The sequence below is a fragment of the Phodopus roborovskii genome, unplaced genomic scaffold (assembly GCF_943737965.1).
Source record: "Phodopus roborovskii unplaced genomic scaffold, PHOROB, whole genome shotgun sequence".
In the NCBI taxonomy this organism is placed as follows: domain Eukaryota; kingdom Metazoa; phylum Chordata; class Mammalia; order Rodentia; family Cricetidae; genus Phodopus; species Phodopus roborovskii.
This window is the reverse complement of record NW_026126409.1, coordinates 29,394,187-29,411,893: the sequence shown is the minus strand read 5'-3', so window position 1 is coordinate 29,411,893 and position 17,707 is coordinate 29,394,187. Positions and strand designations below refer to the sequence as shown.

The 17,707-nt window shown below is 43.5% G+C and overlaps 1 protein-coding gene across 1 annotated transcript; it reads right to left on the bottom strand.

The window, feature by feature from the left end:
• Window positions 1–2,732: 2,732 nt before the first annotated feature.
• Window positions 2,733–13,463, bottom strand: Ppp1r3b (protein phosphatase 1 regulatory subunit 3B). The gene is made up of 2 exons (XM_051182271.1): window positions 13,357–13,463; window positions 2,733–4,856 (listed from the first exon to the last, which is right to left on the bottom strand). The coding sequence occupies exon 2, from the start codon at window positions 4,826–4,828 to the stop codon at window positions 3,974–3,976; it is 855 nt and encodes a 284-aa protein (XP_051038228.1). The 5' UTR covers window positions 4,829–4,856; window positions 13,357–13,463; the 3' UTR covers window positions 2,733–3,973.
• Window positions 13,464–17,707: the final 4,244 nt, after the last annotated feature.

Here is a 17,707-nt window from a genome sequence, read left to right as displayed (position 1 = left end):
TCTGCACACTAGCTGTACAATTTCTGCCCATGCTACCGTTCCATGGGCTTTCCCCAGGGAGGCTGAGGGCTGCAGGCACTTTACCCCTATCCTTTTTTATCCTCCATCCTTTCTATTGAACTTCCTGAACATCTCATTTGTGGGTGGGGAGTGCTTGCAATTCAATGGGAGAGGGGAGGTCACAGCAGAAGACGGCTTATTTTCCTGGATACTCAGTCTGTGTGATCAAGCAGTTCAAAGTTGTGACAGCCACAGGTAGTTTACCCATGACTGTCAGAATCCACACGTTTGTCCACTCTACCCTTCAAGGAGTGTGGGAAGGAAGAAGCATAACCTTGGGTGACTAAGATGGGCAGAGGACAATAGTCACCCCTGTTCCTCTTCCCTGCTTGTCTATGGGTGATGAAGGCTATCACCGGCCTTCACTGCTAGGCAGCCTGAAGCGAGGGCCCTGTCTCCTCCTGCAAGCCTTTCAGCTTTCCCATATTCACTGAATACACCACATAACTTAAAAAGTAAAAATAAAAAAAAGCAAGATGTGTACAGAAAACAAAATAAAACCTATGGACTTAAAATATGGCTCCTCTTCCTCAGATGGTAAAAATAAAAGGATAGTTTCAGGGTTTTTTTTTTTTTCGGTATTTATTACATATTTGCTTTTAATCCATTCTCTTCCATCACACACACAAAAAAAACCCAGCCATTCTTGTGATTTTTTTTTCTTTAAAGTGCATTTCCCCTTTACCATTGTGTACAAAAATATTTCTTAAAAACATGCAGAAGTTTTTGGACAAGGCACTTTCAGGCACAAAATGATGACAAGTCGTCAGTTGAATATTCACATTAAAGCAAAGGTGTAACATCATCACATGTATAGTCTAGAAGTCTATGCCCCAGGGGTCTCTGGGCACAAGCAGCAAAACCATGGAAATATTCACTGCTTTGCAGGTTGAGCTGGGGTTCCTCACAGCCTTCAGCAGGAGAAACTCCTCCTCCTTTATTTCTTGTTCTCCACTTCAGGAACACTGCCAAATTGTCTCTGGAAGATCCCACGATTTCTGGAACATCTTATCTCCAGTTTCTGAGATCGTGCTAGGACTTACAGTTAAGTGAAGACCTTCCCAGAGCAAAGAGTAACCCAGCTTACATCTAAGGGATAAAACAACTCCAACCATTGACTCAAGTTGCTATAGTTTCTGGAGAAACAACAGTCTCCCATTATTTCTTACTAGCTTTCCTATAAAAAATTCTTACATCACTCAAATGCTTCTTGCAAGAAACAAGGAAAACTTTTATCATACAACCTTTTATAGCCCAGCTTATCATTTATTGTAGCCATTTTGCAAAAGCACCCCATGGGATTTGGGAAAATAAGTATGAAACAAAAATGGAGTTGCCTTCCCTTCCTGGATTATAGTGTCTGGAATGGACGCTGGGATTAGGGTCCAATCATCACCACAACCAAGCATTTTCTGAAGGTAGATCCCCAGGTCAAGCTTTCAGTGGGATATTCTGAGGTGTGTAAGTTTGTTTACAATGGTGAACTATGAATGAAGCATAGAGCCCCTCAAGGCAGCTCCTGAGGCTATCTCAGAGACATGGGACAGACTGGGTCAAAAGGCAGAGGACTGTGTTGGAGACAGAAAAACAGAAGAAAGATTCTTCAGTGTCTCAGTGAGTGACAGCCCTAATGAGGGATGTCAAGCACACAGGCTGGTTCAGTGGGAAGGGTCTTGGCAAGCAGGTGAAGACATGTCCTTTGGGCTGAGTGTTGGGGTGTGCATCCCAGGTGTGCTGGCTCAGGGCTCTCAATCAGTGCCCCCAGCGAGAAAGCTGAGGGGCAAATCTGCGTAAAATAGGGCGGGGTTTATGGCTGCTTCAGGAGGTATACATAATGTGGAATTACCATATTTCTTATTTTTGACATGGAATGTCTGAAGTTTATCATTCCACACTGCTGAACAGACTTCATTTTATAGTTACTTGGGGATTTTTTCTTTCTTTCTTTCTTTCTTTTTTTTTTTTTTTTTGAAACCCACCTTTAGTCTGCTACTCTGTGAGTAACAGTGCATCTGGCAGCCTTACCACATCGGGGAAAGAATACTTCTCAGTACAGGATAAATCATATGACCCATAAGAGATCAGTTTTGCTTGGGTCCAATTTAAATCTAGCATCTCCAGTCACCATAACAAGAACACTTAGAGTACACCCATCTAGCAGATATATGGTATGGTTAGATAACACACAACCCCACCTGATTTCAGCTGACTTACGGTTATGATTTCCCCGTAGATAGCAGTGTGCAATCCCAAAGTGCTACCCATCTGGGAGAGCCACAAAATACAAAGCACAGATTACAGACCAGTACCAGCTTTAGGAATAAGAAAAATCAGACAAAATAGCACTTAAAAAGTCAAAACACTTTAAACTTAAAAAGTGGAAAAAAAAAGATGAAAAAGAAACCATACATGCTAAGATCAAAAGCATTTGATACCGCTTGCTGCTAACTTTTGAAGCCAGAGGGGCACAGGATCACTGTCCAGCCACCCCCACCCACCCTCCCCCACCCCTGTCCCCGCCCCTCGGCAAATCCATGAAGCTGTACACCTCTTTCCTTGTTGCCTCAAGGAAACCTCGCTTCAGTAAGAAAATAGACATTTACCAATCTTAAAAAAAAAAAAAAAACAAAAAACAAAACGCCCCTAGAGTTCTACAAATATGCATGTAAAAATAGTTTTCAAACTCCCCTATAATTTTAATTTGCCCAAGAGAAAATCACAGGTTGTGGGGGTCCCTCCAACAGAAACCTTGTTCCAGGAGTCTAAATTACTACTTGATAATGCACTGCAGTCCAATATGGTTAAGAAAAGAATTCATCTCTGAGTCCTCAGAGTTGACAAACATTTAAAGTATAAGTAAAACCCAGTGAGGTCCTCTCCTCTCCTACAATACACACCATAAATAAAAGTTCCCAATCAATGTCCTTGGATGCTTGGGAAGCATCTGGAATATGACTGTATACTGCAAAGAAAGCTAAGTATTTTCTGGAGACTTCCAGGATATGCCAGCGATGCCATTTGGAAGTCTGAGATGCAGCACTGAAGAGAGGGAGAGCTATGGTTCTCCCATAACCAAAGCAGCTCACACACCAGCCAGGCAAGTGAAGACAGATCTAGTCATTGAGTCTTCTGGTAGTTTGTGGGGTGAAAATGAGTGCTTAGTAAGCACCCACCCCCAAAGCCAAGAGGAAAAGCTAAAACTTAGGATTGTTCCACCTTGTCAAAATGTTGTGGCCCATGACTCCATGGAGATCAATGACTTTCTAGTAACTGTCGCGTTGCTCTCTGTTGGAATATAAAGGAGGGGTTAGGAGGAGTGGAGAGGAATGCCTGTATCAGCCCAAACTACTTATTTGCTTAATCTCGTCTGAATTATTGGATGGGCTGTGTGGGAGAATAAATGTAGAGCATGGGCTTGTGTAGAGAGGGGCTGCCTCCATCACTCTTCTGAAGCTTCAGGGTAGCAGGCCAGTGTTTCATGGAGCTGAGACAAAGGTGGCTCCCAGGACGTGTGGGATGAAGGCAACACGCGGAAAAGTGTAGGTGGTACAGGACCCAGAGGTCAGTGGTAAGGCTGGAGAAGGCTGGCTTCTGGGTGACTGACTTTCCATATCCAAGGGTGGAGGAGAGGCCAGCTTCCTCCGTTCTTGCCAGCTTGGCTCCTCTCCAGACCATCCTGGCACCTTCCTGTGCATTCCTCTGTAGCCAACCCGGATGCCACAGAGGACCAGCACACCTGCTCTTCTCTGAGCAAGAAACAGGCTGTGATGCAAACGTGCTGGACTTGCTGGTTTATGAAAAGGTGAACAGGATCTTTGCTTTTCAAAAACCATGCCAAATGGCAGTTCAACTTCACTCTTGTCTTGCCTTCTCTGCTCCATCTTGATCAGAGTCAGACTGCCAACTGCAGTCATTAGTAGTAGGGACCCAGCTTTTCATATCCCAGGTAACTAGGCCACTCTGGAAACAGGCCATAGGAACACCGAGGACTTCCAAACTGGTCAAAGGATATTCCAAAATCTGGTCCATTGTATGGCTCAATCATTCCCTGAGTGGATCGGAGTTCAGCCCGGATGATCCTGTAGTTTTTGCCTTTGTTGCTGTCCCAGTACTCCTGGCCATTACACTCATAGCACACGGCAAACTCTATTCTTTCATAAGACTGAATTTTCTCAGGTAGGCTGATGTCAAAGGAGAATGTGTCCCTGTCTGAACCAGCATAAGTGTCCTTCACATACTGACAAGGGAAATCTGTGAAGCTTTTCCAGGTGTCAAATGTCATTCTGATCTTCACAACCTTCTCGAATGCCAGATTTTGGACCTTCACAGTGCCTGCGACGGCTTTGTCCTTGAGCACACAATTTTCAAGGCAGACATGGTTGGTCTGAAGTTGATTTCTGAAGTCTAAGTAATCAGCAGAAGGCTGTGGGAAATCCAAAACAAAGCTGTCGCTTTCTGCTGTCGTCAGACTCACGATGTTGTCTAGCAGCTCGGTGATGTTAAACGGAATATCTAATGGGTCATCAAATTCGGAGAACACTTTGACCATTGTCAGGGCCAGCCCCTGATTGTCAGCGAAGGACACCCGTTTCTTCACCTTCTTCTCCTGCACAGTTGGTGCCACCATTCCACTGGCTTCATCCTTGCTGCCCAGCTGAATACAAGGTCTCAGCGGCTTGTTCAGCTTTGGGGAAATCTTGAAGGTGAAGCGCTCCCTGCGCAGAGAAGGGGCCATGCTGCTGTAGCTGTACTCTATGTCCACAGCCATCACAGGGCTAGACGAGCAGGCTAGAAGTCTGTCAAAAGGGAGAAGAGAGAAAACAGTAAAGAGGTCACCGAGATGTTCAAGCCCTCATTCTGACAGAGACTGGCAAACAATGTTGCCTTTCATCTGGATTCACACTCCCATGTGGTCTCACAGGACACAGGTTTCAGGCAAGTTTGGGGGGCAGGGTTGGTAGGCAGATAGAAAGAGAAGCTAAAATTAAAACCAACAAAGGAAAGAACGCAGAGCTCAATAGTTTCAAGGCTAATTCATGAGCTGGGATGTTTTGGGTCCTCCTGGATGCTAATACACCACAGAGGTGAATGAGAAGAGCAATAAGAATTATGGTTTCCTATTGTTTGCAGAATTACTCATTTATTTTACTAAAAGAGTCCTCCCCCTTTAGTAGAGTATATAACCCACAAATAGGTGATCTGATTATTCTAATTGGTAAACAATGCAGACTATTTTTTGACAAATAATTGTTTCTATTTCAAGGTTGATGAAATGGCTCAGCGAATAAAGGTATTTGCCACCAAGTCTCACAACATCTCTTCAATCCCTTGAACCCACATAGATAGAGTGAACCAGTTCCCACAGTTGTCCTTTTAATTTTAAACATTCACCAGGCACACCTGTACCCATACTAGATAAATAAATGCAATAAAATTGTATGTACACACCGTGGAATGGCTAACACACTTATATATTTGAGGGGTGGGGATATTTAACATCTACTCTAAGCAATTTTCAAGTATACATTGTTATTAACTATTGCAGCCACCATCCTATTACACATTCAGTGTCTTTCCATTTTTAGATTTGACATGGATATGTGCATTTGTCTTTCTGTGATTGGCTTATTGCACTTAGCACAATGCCCTCTGGACTCACCTCCATGTTTCTACAATGACATCATTTCATTCTTGCCTCTATGAACAGCTCTCCACTGTGCATACATACCACATGTTCTTTGTCCATTCATTCACTGAGAGACACTTAGAGCTCATATCTTAGCTATGAGTAGTGTTACATGCATATGGAACTATGAACATCACTTCAAATGTACTGATTTCCTATCCTTTGAATATACACCCCAGCAGAATGGCTGGATCACATATTTGAATTTTTAATTTTTTTGAGATAATACCACAGTATTTTTGTAGTAGTTGCATTAATTTGCATTTCTACTACTTTCTTCTTTTTTGCAAGGTAACCATTTTAACAGGTATAAAGTATGAGTGCCTTATGGTTTTAATAGTAAATACTGACTTAATAAAAAAGCATCTCATTTATAACACAAATATTGACTTGGTGTTTACCATGCATCAGGCATTATGCATTATACACTGGGATTCAGTGATGAGAATGGACATAGACTTATTTTCACGGAACTTATGGAAGGATTTTTTTATGTTCTAGTATACATTTCTTTAGAATAAGAATGATCAGTTTATTTGTTTTTACTCTGACATACAAATAGATATTTGCTTTGTATGCAGGTGATAACAGTTGTCATAAGGATTAGAAGCACTGGGAAGTGGCGTTGGTGGTGGTGGCACACACTTTCAAGTTCCAGCACTTGTGATGCAGAGGCAGGTGGATCTCTGAGTTAGAGGACAGCATGGTCTACAGAGTACCAGGATAGCCAGGAATACACAGAGAAACTTTATCTCAAAAAAAAAAAATGTGAAAATGTGATCACATTAAATATTAGCTTAGTTCAAACCATGTAAGAAGCCTGGTGGTGGCGAATGCCTTTAATCCCAGCACTTGGAAGGCAGAGGCAGGTAGATCTCTGTGAGTTCCAGGCCAGCCTGGTCTACAAAGAAGAATACCAGGACAGGTACTAAAGCTACACAGAGAACCCTGACTTGAAAAATCCATCCTGCCGTCCCTCCGCAAAAAAAAAAAAAAAAAAAAAAAAAAAAAAAAAAAAAAAGGAAAAGAAAAAGAAAGAAATGTAAAAGGGGCATACAAACATGCAAACGAAAATTGAATGTGATGGTGCACACTTGTAACCTTAGCTATGGAAGGAGACTGCAAGTTCAATGACTGCCTGAGTTGTATAGTGAAATTCTGTCTATAATTAATTAGCCACACAGAACTGGCTGTCCTAGAACTCACTCTGTGGACCATGATGGCCTTGATCTGACTGAGTCCAGCCTCCCTCTACCTCCCAAGTGCTGGAATTAAAGGCATGTGCCACCACTGCTCAGCTATAAAAATCCCCCCCCCCATTTTACATATTGATCCTAGTTTCCTCTCCCTCCCATGCCCCCACCCCCACCCCCCCACTCCACAGGTAGGGTAATGTCTTCCAGGAGGGATCAACAAAATCTGTCAAGTCATTTGGAGTAGGGACTAGGCCCTCCCTCCTGCCTCTAGGTTAGGGGAGTATCCCTCTATGGGGAATGTGCTCCCAAAGTCCTTTCATGCACCAAGGGTACATCCTGGTTCCACTGTCAGAGGTCCCTTAGACTGCCCAGGCCCATGTTCAGGGGATCTGAGTTGGGGTAATGCTGGTTTCCCAGCTATTAGTCTGGGGTCCATTAGCTCCCCCTTGTTCAGGTCAGCTGTCTCTGTGGTCTCTTAGCCTGGTCTTGTCCCCATTTTCTTCTCACTCCTCCCTCTCTGCATCTGGATTTCAGGAGTTCCCCTCAGTGTTTAGCTGTGAGTGTTTGCTTCTGTTTCCATCAGCTACTAGATGAGGGCTCTATGATGGCAGATAAGTTAGTTATCAATCTCATCATCAGGGAAGGACATTTAAGGTAGCCTTTCCACTCTTGCTCAGATTGTTAGTTGGGGTCAGGTCATCCATCTGTTCAACTATGTTCATAGCAGCATTATTTGTAATAGCAAGAACCTGGAAGCAACCTAGATGCCCCTCAACTGAAGGATGGATAAAGAAAATGTGGCACATTTACACAATGAAATACTACTCATCGGAAAAAAAAAAAACAAAGGAATCTTGAAATTCGTAGCAAATGGATGGAACTCGAAGAAACCATCTTTAGTGTGGCAACCCAGTCACAAAAAGAGAAACATGGTATGTACTCACTCATATATGGATTTTAGACATAGAGACGTAGAGACATAGAGAAAAGGATCACCAGCCTATAATTCACACCGCCAGAGAAACTAGGATACAAGGAGGAATCTAAGAGATTCATACAAAGTCCCTTACAGAAGGGGAAAGGAACAAGATCTCCTGAACATATTGGGGGGCAGTGAGTAGAGAGGGAGCTAGGAGAAAGAGAAAGGGAGGACTAGGAAGATTGAGTCAGGGGAGCTATAGATGAGGGCCAAAAAAAGAAAAAAAAAAAAAAGAGAGATACCATAAAAGAGGGAGCCATTATAGGTTTGAAGAGAAAACTAACTATAGAGAAATGTCCAGAGACCTATAAAAAACATTTAAAAGACATTTTTATCATCAAAATTGGTAAGCTCTTTCTAATTGTTCTTATCATTTCCATTCCAATTTCACATACAATATATTTACCCTAAACAAGTAATTAAAATGTATAGAAATTAACAAGAAGAGAAATAATAAGAATGCCTACTAAGGATGCCTCATAAAATCAATTGTATCATATCCATATTATGTAATGATATAAAACTAATTTAATTGTTTGCAAAAGTATTTAAGAAGCATGAAAAATATTTTTATTTTGAACATTTTATTTTTATTTTTTGAGACAGTGTCTCACTACATAATGCTGATTGACCTGGAAATAGATATGTAGACCAGGCTAGCCAGAGATGGTTTCATCTCTTTACAATCAGTTGTGGTTCAACAATATTAAAATGAAAATCCCGCAAGTAAGCGATTCTTCCAATTGTATACCATTCATTCTGAGCTACATGAGGTCATCCCACCTGGAGGAGACCTGCTTCCTCCTAGAAAGCCAATCATCCCTTAACCGATATAACCATGATATATATGCCACCTCACCTGGCCACCGGGGACTTAGAGCCATCTCAAGTATCAGACCGTTGCATCATTACAATGTTGTTGTTGTAAGGTAACTTTATTTTACTTAATAATGACCCCAAAGTGCAAAAGCAATGATATAAATGAGGTAATCGGGTATCAAGCATGGAAAGACAGACGACCTGTGGAACTGTAGAACAGGGCTGCAGGGAGTAGAGAACATGCAGGGAAATGGGGCTGCCTGGGAACCTTGTAATGCATCATCACCTGTAGATAGCTGGGACCATTTTATGGTTAAAAATGTCAGACTATGCATGTGACATATTTCCTTAAAGTTGTTTCCTGTTGTGTGTTTCCTTATATCTTCTCAAACAATACTGCTTCTATAATGGGGGGAAAAAATGAACCTTAAGAAAACATGCAAAACCACCCTGACACTTACCTCACTAAAGCCATGCACACCCTTTTATAGTTCTCCTTATGATGGCAGATTTATGACACTTAACAATGGTCTGACTAAAGTAGTGAGTAATGAAACCTGGATTGCAATCTCAAACTCAAGACTTTAGATTCCGAACAGCTGCTTTCTTCTGGTTAATGTGAAGGGATGAGGCAGGTAAAGTATCTGTGGCAGGGAGGGGCCTTGCTCACAGGTTACCATGGCTGCCTGAAAAGTGACATCTTTTGACAAGTTGCTCATCTATTGGCAAGTGCTAAAGGACCATGCATTTGACTCAATAAATACTCTTTCTTTCAACTTCTGAATCTGATTAACCAAATGTATAATGGGAAAAAAGATTGCCAGACAGTGGTGGCCTATGTCTTTGGTCCCAGCACTTACTTGAGAGGCAGAGGCAGAGGCAGACACACCTCTGAGTTTAGAGCCAGCCTGTTCTAAAGAGCTAGTTACAGGATAGCCAGAGCTAGAGAGAGAGAGACAGAGAGACAGAGAGACAGACAGAGGGAGGAAGGGAGGGAAGGAGGAGGGAGAGGGAGAACAAAGATATATTAGGTTCTCTCTTTATTGGTTTTCATTGTTGTTGTTACATTGGTTTTGTGGATGCAAGAAGCCTGCTATCCTATTTTTCCTATGAAGCTGGGCACTTTTTCAAGTGGCCATGGCTAAGGGCTTCTTGTACCCACAAAACCGTCTCACTACTTCCCATCTAGTGAAGGAAGTAATCCAGTGGAAAGTTTCAGAGCAAATTTGCTGGGTCTGATCTCATGTCTAAGCACAAGACTATTCCTAGAAAGCAAAATTTGGACTAAACTGGCTTTGCAAATGATCAGTGAGCTTTTTTTTTTTTTTTTTTTTTTTTTTTTAAATCACTTATTACTTAAGTTATTTGAGTATAAGTTCTTCCAGGCCCGCTTCAAAATTTTATTACAAATTTTCCTTCTGTTTCAACTTCAACTTTAACCCAGGTATGTTTTGTACCGTTTAAGTGCGCATAAAGAAAAAAAAAAAGCACATGCCCCACATTCCTGTGCTTCCCCACAGCCCACCCTTTAAAAGCTGGGAGTGAATGGGGGAGTAGAAGTTCCTCCTCTGCTAGGTACTTCCTCCTGCCTTGAGTCAGCACAGGGCCAAATGTCCCTCTGCAAGTCCAAGGAACTCTAGGACCAGCCTCAGACACACTTTCCTGAAAGTTTTGGAAGCAGCTTGATGGGAAATGGTGCAAAATTGCCACGCTACTGTGGAAGCAGAATACCAAAGAGATAACTAAAGACTCCACTCTTTGCAACCAGGAAAAGCACTCTCCTGGGTTCTAGTCCTGAGGGTTTGAGAGAGGAGCTGGCACTATTGGGGAAGTTGTACTGTTGGACTCCAGGATGGAAATGTGCCACAGGACTCCCTTTAGCAGCAAACTGTAAGAACAAGAAGAATTGAGGTTGGAGAGATGTTTCTAATCAGAGCCAAGACTAAGGAGTATATCCAACTAACATTTTCAAGAGTAAAATGTGCTTTCTTTGCAAGGTTCTTCCATGAAAGGCAAACGTGAGGTTATGATGGGCCAGGAGTTTTCTGGGACTCTGCCCTGTGAAATTGCATAAGCAGGCCTGGCTTAGAAACTCTTCATTTTTTTCTGGGTGTCGCCATCACTACAGCTTAAGGACATTTACCCTTGTGTCCAGGCTTGTCAAAGTCAATTAAAAGAAATATCACTGTACTCCTAAGGGTTTGATGTGAAAGCTGTCCTGACAGAACATTCTGGCTTTTATTAACCTGACTCTCATCCAAGAATCGGTGTACCAAAGTGCTTGTTTGAGTTTAGCTTTCCTGATGACTGTGAGGTGACAATGGCAACTGAGACAGTCAGGCAATAGTCAAGTCCTCTAAGGGAAGCACTGGACAGGTGATCCAGGGAAAACATACACACCCACACACACGCTCGGATGTACCTCAGCTGTCTACCCGTATTCCCAGACCCTGGCTGGGGAGTAAGCAGAAACAGAAACATGGAGGTACTTTTGTACATGAGGTACAGTGTGACATGGAATCTGGGGCACTAGTTGCAGGACAGGATCTTGGGAGTACGAGCTGTTTCTCGAGGACAGTCACACACTCTGCTTTCATGTGGGTGCCTCAGAGGTTAACTACCTCTGATGAGGGATTGGGCCATGTTTGGGACCCTTGCATCCCTTCCCTGTTCTTGCGAAATAATGTGATCACTCAAGATACTGGGCAGTCTTAGGAGTCCAGTGATATTTCTTTTTACTGACTTTGACAAGCCTGGACAGAAAAAACCCCATGACCTTCCCTTTTTCAGGCAGTTGAGCCACTGCATTCTGGTTGTGCCTTTCTTTGGCACCTCTTCCTCTCTGACATGAAAACCAGATTAACACTAGCCGACCAGCAACAATACATTAGGTAAATATCCCCAGCCAGGTTAGACTGGACACCACCATCCAATCCTCCCCCCTCCAGCAATTCTCTTTTCTCTTCCACAAATGTTTAACTGGTTCTTTTACATGTAAAAAGTTGACATCGGCTCCCTTTTGTACACAGACCCTAATTATTACACTTAATTCGTACCCCTCAGTCCTTGGAGATAAACATTTGTGAATAGAGCTGTGTAATGAGGCATCTAATAACTTTGAGACAGTCCTCACCATGTAATTATGTCCAAAGGCACCACGGAGCACTGGCCTAAGAAAGCCCCTGCCCAGCTGAACTGTAATAAGTCCTCTCTCTGGCCTCGAGGGTCCCTTCTGAGATGCCTTCCAGGTCTGACCTCCTGGGTTGCTAACAGCACTCTGATGTCTCTGTTTCTACTAACTCTCCCCTAAACGGGCCCCAGTCTACTTCTGCGGTCCTTCTGTTGTCTTCACTTTCTCTCTGGCTCCTGGAGGTCTTTGTCAAATGAACCATCCTTTCCTATCTAGGCGGAAGAAGCCCCCCCCCCTTTTTTTTTTTCTTCATGGACCTTCCAGCCACCTTCCAGCAACTCTACGGGTTCTTTCAAGTCTTTTTCTTTTTTCTTTTTCTTTTTTTAAACTTTTTGTTTGTTCTGTTTCTCTCTGGGTCTGCCACGCTCTGTTCTGAGACTACAGTTAGGTTCATAGCCTTTTCTCTGGGTTCAAAACAGTGTCTGCGAACAGATCCTTGAGGGCAGGTCCCCATTCCTACTAGCCAGATGGTGATGTTCTTGCACCCCGCCCCCAATCTCCCCGCTGAGCCTTGGTCTGCACTTACCTCTCCCGCGGTGCCGGCGCCGAAGCCCGGGCCCCTGCTCGCTGGCCTCATGGGAGAGCCTGAGAGATGTGGCAGGGGTGACTACTGCCCCTGAATTACGTGAGCGTCCGAGTGTCCCGGAGGTAGGGCCTGGGCTTAGTTCCCGGAGACGACCAAGGAGGAGGAGCCCAAGTTATCACCCCAGGGCGGGACTTGACGACAGGACAGCCCAGGCCGGAGCAGCGCCTCGCGAGCACCCCCGCGCGTTCCCGGGTGGAGCTCATCCCAAGCCTGTGGCCTTCGGAGACCAGAGACTACCCAAGGTGTGCCCTTGCTTGCTTGCAGCAAAGGGTGATCTGAACCAAAGTAGGGACAAGTCCACACAACTTGATGGAGTCAGGGCTTGGCCACAGTTTTCTATCGGGAAACTGAGGCCTCGGCGACTTGTATTTGGACTCCAGATTCCGCCGCAAAAACCTGGAATTGTCCTTCAGAAGTGTCAAATCACAGGGTGGGGACGAGCCATGTTAGGACTTGCCACATCTTTTGTTTAGGACAAGTTCCCTGAACATGTTTCCCCTGGCTAATCTCGCGCGGGGATCTCGGGGTCCCCTCTAGGCTCCATCCCAGCTCGGGTCCTGGAGATGTTTCACCACGTGGAAGCGACAAGCTATTCGAGCCCAGCTAGGGTGTTCTATCACCTGCGTGTCACTGTAAGTGGGACGACAAATGTCAGAGACTAGAGGGAGAGGCTCCCCCGCGCGCCCTGCTCCTTGAGCTCCAGGCTTGGGGAGGGACGTACCGGGTACAGCTCTTGAGTAACTTGAGCAGACCCTCCAACCCACCCCATCATCTGCGCGAGATGACAGTGGCAGTGGCCATGACGGTAAAAGTGGGGCAGGGACTCGGCGGCCCTCTCACCTGCTCCCTGGACGGCAGCACTCTGGACTCCAGCTCCTGCAGGCGGTGGCACACTTTAACTTTCTAGCCACCTTTCTCCACTAACAGAGCCATCCCAGGCCTTCCCCTCTCCACACATGAATACCGGACACAGCCAATGAGCACTCCCGGGACGCGAGAGGCGGACCAATAGCCACGCTTGGGGCACTCCGCCACGTGATCTGCAGCCGTGCGGTGAGTGACTTGGCTGGAGTCCAGGATCTGGGAAGGGGACGGAGGGTCACAGTTTCATCAGGAGCTGGGGGACCCAAGCCAAGGGGCGGTGGCGATTTCCTACGGTGGAACGTCCGGCTGTACAGACTGACTGAGGAGCGCGGGCTGCGTGTAAAGTTTCCTCTTCCTAGCAAAGTTCTAACCAGATCTTAGTGTCCCGGGTGTAGAAGGCTTTATTGTCTTTCATTTGCCCCGCCTTCGTCTTCGTAGGACAATAGCACCAGGGTTCACAGATGGTTATGACCTTCCCAGAGACAAGTATTCTCCACTCCCTCCGCTCCCATATATCTGACTTTATCAGCATCTTCTTCAGTAGTGTCCCAAGCACTCGCTAAATCTTGCTTTATGGCCATTGCTCCAGCCTAATCATCTTTCCCCTAGCTATGGTACTGGACAGACGACCAGCATGCTCACAGTACTGCAGACCTGGCTGAGGGTTAGTAAAGTGGGTGTATTTAGGAGGATGCCTGGCTTGGATTTGTTATAGAAGCTGTCTGCATATTCATAGGCTCTGTATAGTTTCTGATGCCCTTGGAGCTCTGTGACTTTGGGGTGGTGACTTCAGGAACCAATGACTACTCCTCCTGGCCTGGCCACTTGAGGGAGGCTCATAGTCTTACACCTTTAATGACTAGTAAAAGTTGCTAGTTGATACAGGGTTGCCAAAGTTAAAAACTGCTAAATCGACATATTAAAACAAACATCCTATCTTTTAAAAAACAATTGAAAGAGTGTTATTTTATTATTTATTTAGCTCAGGCTGGTCTCCAACTCGACTCTGTAGTCAAGGTTAGCCACAAACTCATGGTCCTCCTGGGGTTATATGTATGTGGCAGCACTACTGTCTTGTTTGTTAGTTACTTTAGGTTTTTTGAGATCAGGTTTTCCAATGTAGCTATGGCTATCTAGAACTCACCCTGTACATCAGGCTGTCCTTGAACTCAGTGAATGAAAGAAGAAATACAAAGGAAGTCGATGGCTGTTCCTAGGTAGGATTTGTAGACTTGAGGAAGAACATATCCAGAGGCAGGGGTATCTGGGAGAGTCCAGAGTAGACATGACCCTGAGTCAGGTCATGTGAGGAGAGTAGAGCAGTTACCCACCAAGAGACCAGGAGAGTAAAGGGTAGACCAAAAGGGGTTGGTAACAAAATGTCTGGATTATATAGGGAAGGAGAACCTAACTCCTGGGTTGGAGAAGTTTAGGGCAAGGGGCACATTATGCCAGCCATACTCTTAACAGGTAGGGACTGAGGAACTGAGGGATGACCAGGTCTACTTTGATGTTAAGTAGGTACCTTAGGTGGGTATTTGTCCCGGGTTTGAGACTTAACACTCAGAGATCTGCCTACCTCTGCCTCTTGCACCCTGGAGCTAAAATCACCACATCCAGCTTCCACTGACTATTTAAAGTACTCTAACTGCAAGAACAACAGGATACAAGGTCATCGTGTCCATTAACTCATATTGGATACAGTTAGACTTATGGAAATTCGTTGTTTAATATGATTTGGATGTTCTACTCTAAGGATATAGGAGCAGCTTTCACTATAAGTAGGCATGCAAGACTACAACACTCATGAGCTACGAAACTCTGATACAAGTCTAAGGCTATCTATAATGGGAAGCCTCCCCACCAAAGTCTCAGGGTCCTCTTCCTTATTTTCTGATCACAGGTAATAAAGAACCACCTGTGAATCTGCTATTGCCAACTCTAAATCCCCTTTCATTAGCTGGAAGTTGAAGGTGAGTTAAATCAAGTGCTAGCTACAGTTCCAAATGCAGGGAGCATGCTAGTGGAGTGAGCAGAGCCAATAAACATTGCAAAATATATGCAGGCAAAGGGTGATTGGACCCTAGCTGGGAAGGAGTTGGGACAAGCAAATATAATTTTATAGCAGGAGGGTTTTGAAACATCTTTCTTACATAGATCTAGGAAACCATGGGTAATAATTTCCTCTGTGGTTCAGCTGACTATTTAAAAGTCAGGAGAGTGAGCTAAACTTAGTTGTGGGACACCACAGTCTTGGTAGGTAAGAGTGTGGCGTCTATGGGTTTGAAAAGAGCAGTATTTTCTACAACTAGACTAGACCTAACTGGGATGCAGTATCTAGAGGATCTTGGCTCAAATAACAGTCCAGAAACTGAGACCTGACCTGGTCTTTAGACAGGACCATGCCCTTTCTTTCGTTGAGTGGCAATGAAGAGAGAAAATGAACATGGAAAATTTTGACCCTTTAGTCAAAGCACACCAAGTTCCTTCTTATAAAATCTGGCATTGAATTGGGCTTAAAGGTTTTACTTATTAAAAACCACCCCCTCCCAGAAAAATAAACCAAAAGACTTAGCAGTGGCTAAGCATAGAAATGAGTCTTCTTCCACAGCCTTGTTTCCAAGGCTGTCAGTAGTAGCACTGTCTTCTTCTTCAGAGCCCTGGGCACCTGGATACTTCAATCCTTAGTCACTCATTCAACAAAATATTGAGTAACTGCCATGCAAACATTCTCAGTAAAATACTTGCAAACTGAATCCAAGCACATGTCAAAAAGATCATTCACCATGATCAAATTCACTTCACTCAAAGATTCAGGGATGATTAAACATTTGCAAATCAATAAGTGCAATAAATTACATGGCCATCTCAAAGGACAAAGGAAAAGCTTTTAACCAAGTCCAAACTTAAATGATGGATGCTAAAGGTCTTGCAGAAACTAGAAATAGAAGAAGTATGAAAAAGGGTATAGATGACAGATCTATAGCCAACCCGATAGAGAAAAACTCAAATCATTTTCACAGAAATCAGAAACAGGACAGGTATGTCCACTTTCTCTATTCCTATTCAGTCTAGTATATATGATCCCAGCCAAGCAGAAAGACAAGAAAAGGAAATAACAATGCACACAAGAAAGGACAAAGTCTAACTGTGCCCATTATACGAGACCATTAAGGCTCCACCTGAAAATTCTTACAAAAATAAACACACTTAACAAAGTGGCTGGATACAAAAGTAAAACATAAGAAAACTAATAGCCTTCCTCTATACCAATAACCAATACATTGAGAAATAAATCAGGCAAATAGCTCCATTCTTAGTTACATCAACAGAAATGAAATTAAAAAATGTAAAAAACATAATGAAGGAATTGAACGACTCTATAATAAAGACCTTAAATTGCCAAAGAAAAAAAAACTGAAGAAAATACAAGAAGATAAAAACCCCTTTCATATACATGCATTAGAAGAATAAATACGAAAATGCTATCCAACAAAAATGTATCTATATATTCAGTGCAATTCCCATAAAAAATTTCAATGTCATTCTTTACAGAAACTGAAACAAATTCCTAAAATTATTCACAAGCACAGATCCCAGATAGTGAAAATAACCAGAGGGAGAAAGACAAATGCTTTTCTTTCCCTCATGTGTAGTTCTTAGATTTTATATACAGCCATAAATCAAGTGTCTATACTTGACGTGAAAGTAAAATTGAAATTGTCTTTGGAAATAAATAGGACTACAAGAGATGGAAAGGGGAGGGAAGAGTGAGGTGTAAGAGGAGGTTGTGCTCAAAGTACTTTATTTACAGGAACATGGTCTTGTGAAACTGTACTATGCACAGCAAATATATGCCAATTACAAAATTTTTAATGGGAGAAATACAATTTTATTCTCAAGAAGCACATAAGCTAATAAACAACGATGCCCAATAAATGTGTGTAAGGCAAGTCTCTATGTTTGGGATGTTGTTTTCCTTTTTCTGGGGGCATATGAACAAATGGAGATTCACTCCAAATCAGTGACAGACAAAAGAAAGATTTCTGTCTTAGTTCAGCTTAGTGAGCCAATGAGTTTGGGGCTTACTCTCTGGAATATAGATGATAAGAAGAGCTGCCTCCCATCCAGTATAGGTCACGACTTCCTGAAAGGTGTGTAGATGAAACCCCACCTTTGGTTAGCCTTCCACTTCTCTTATGCTATCATATTCCCTCAAGACCATATGCAGCTGGGAGGAGGGAGGAACATCAGGAAAGAGTAATGGCTAGACCCTCCTTGACTCTCAACCACCTTCTACTAGGAAGTATTAAGTGCCCCATTATCA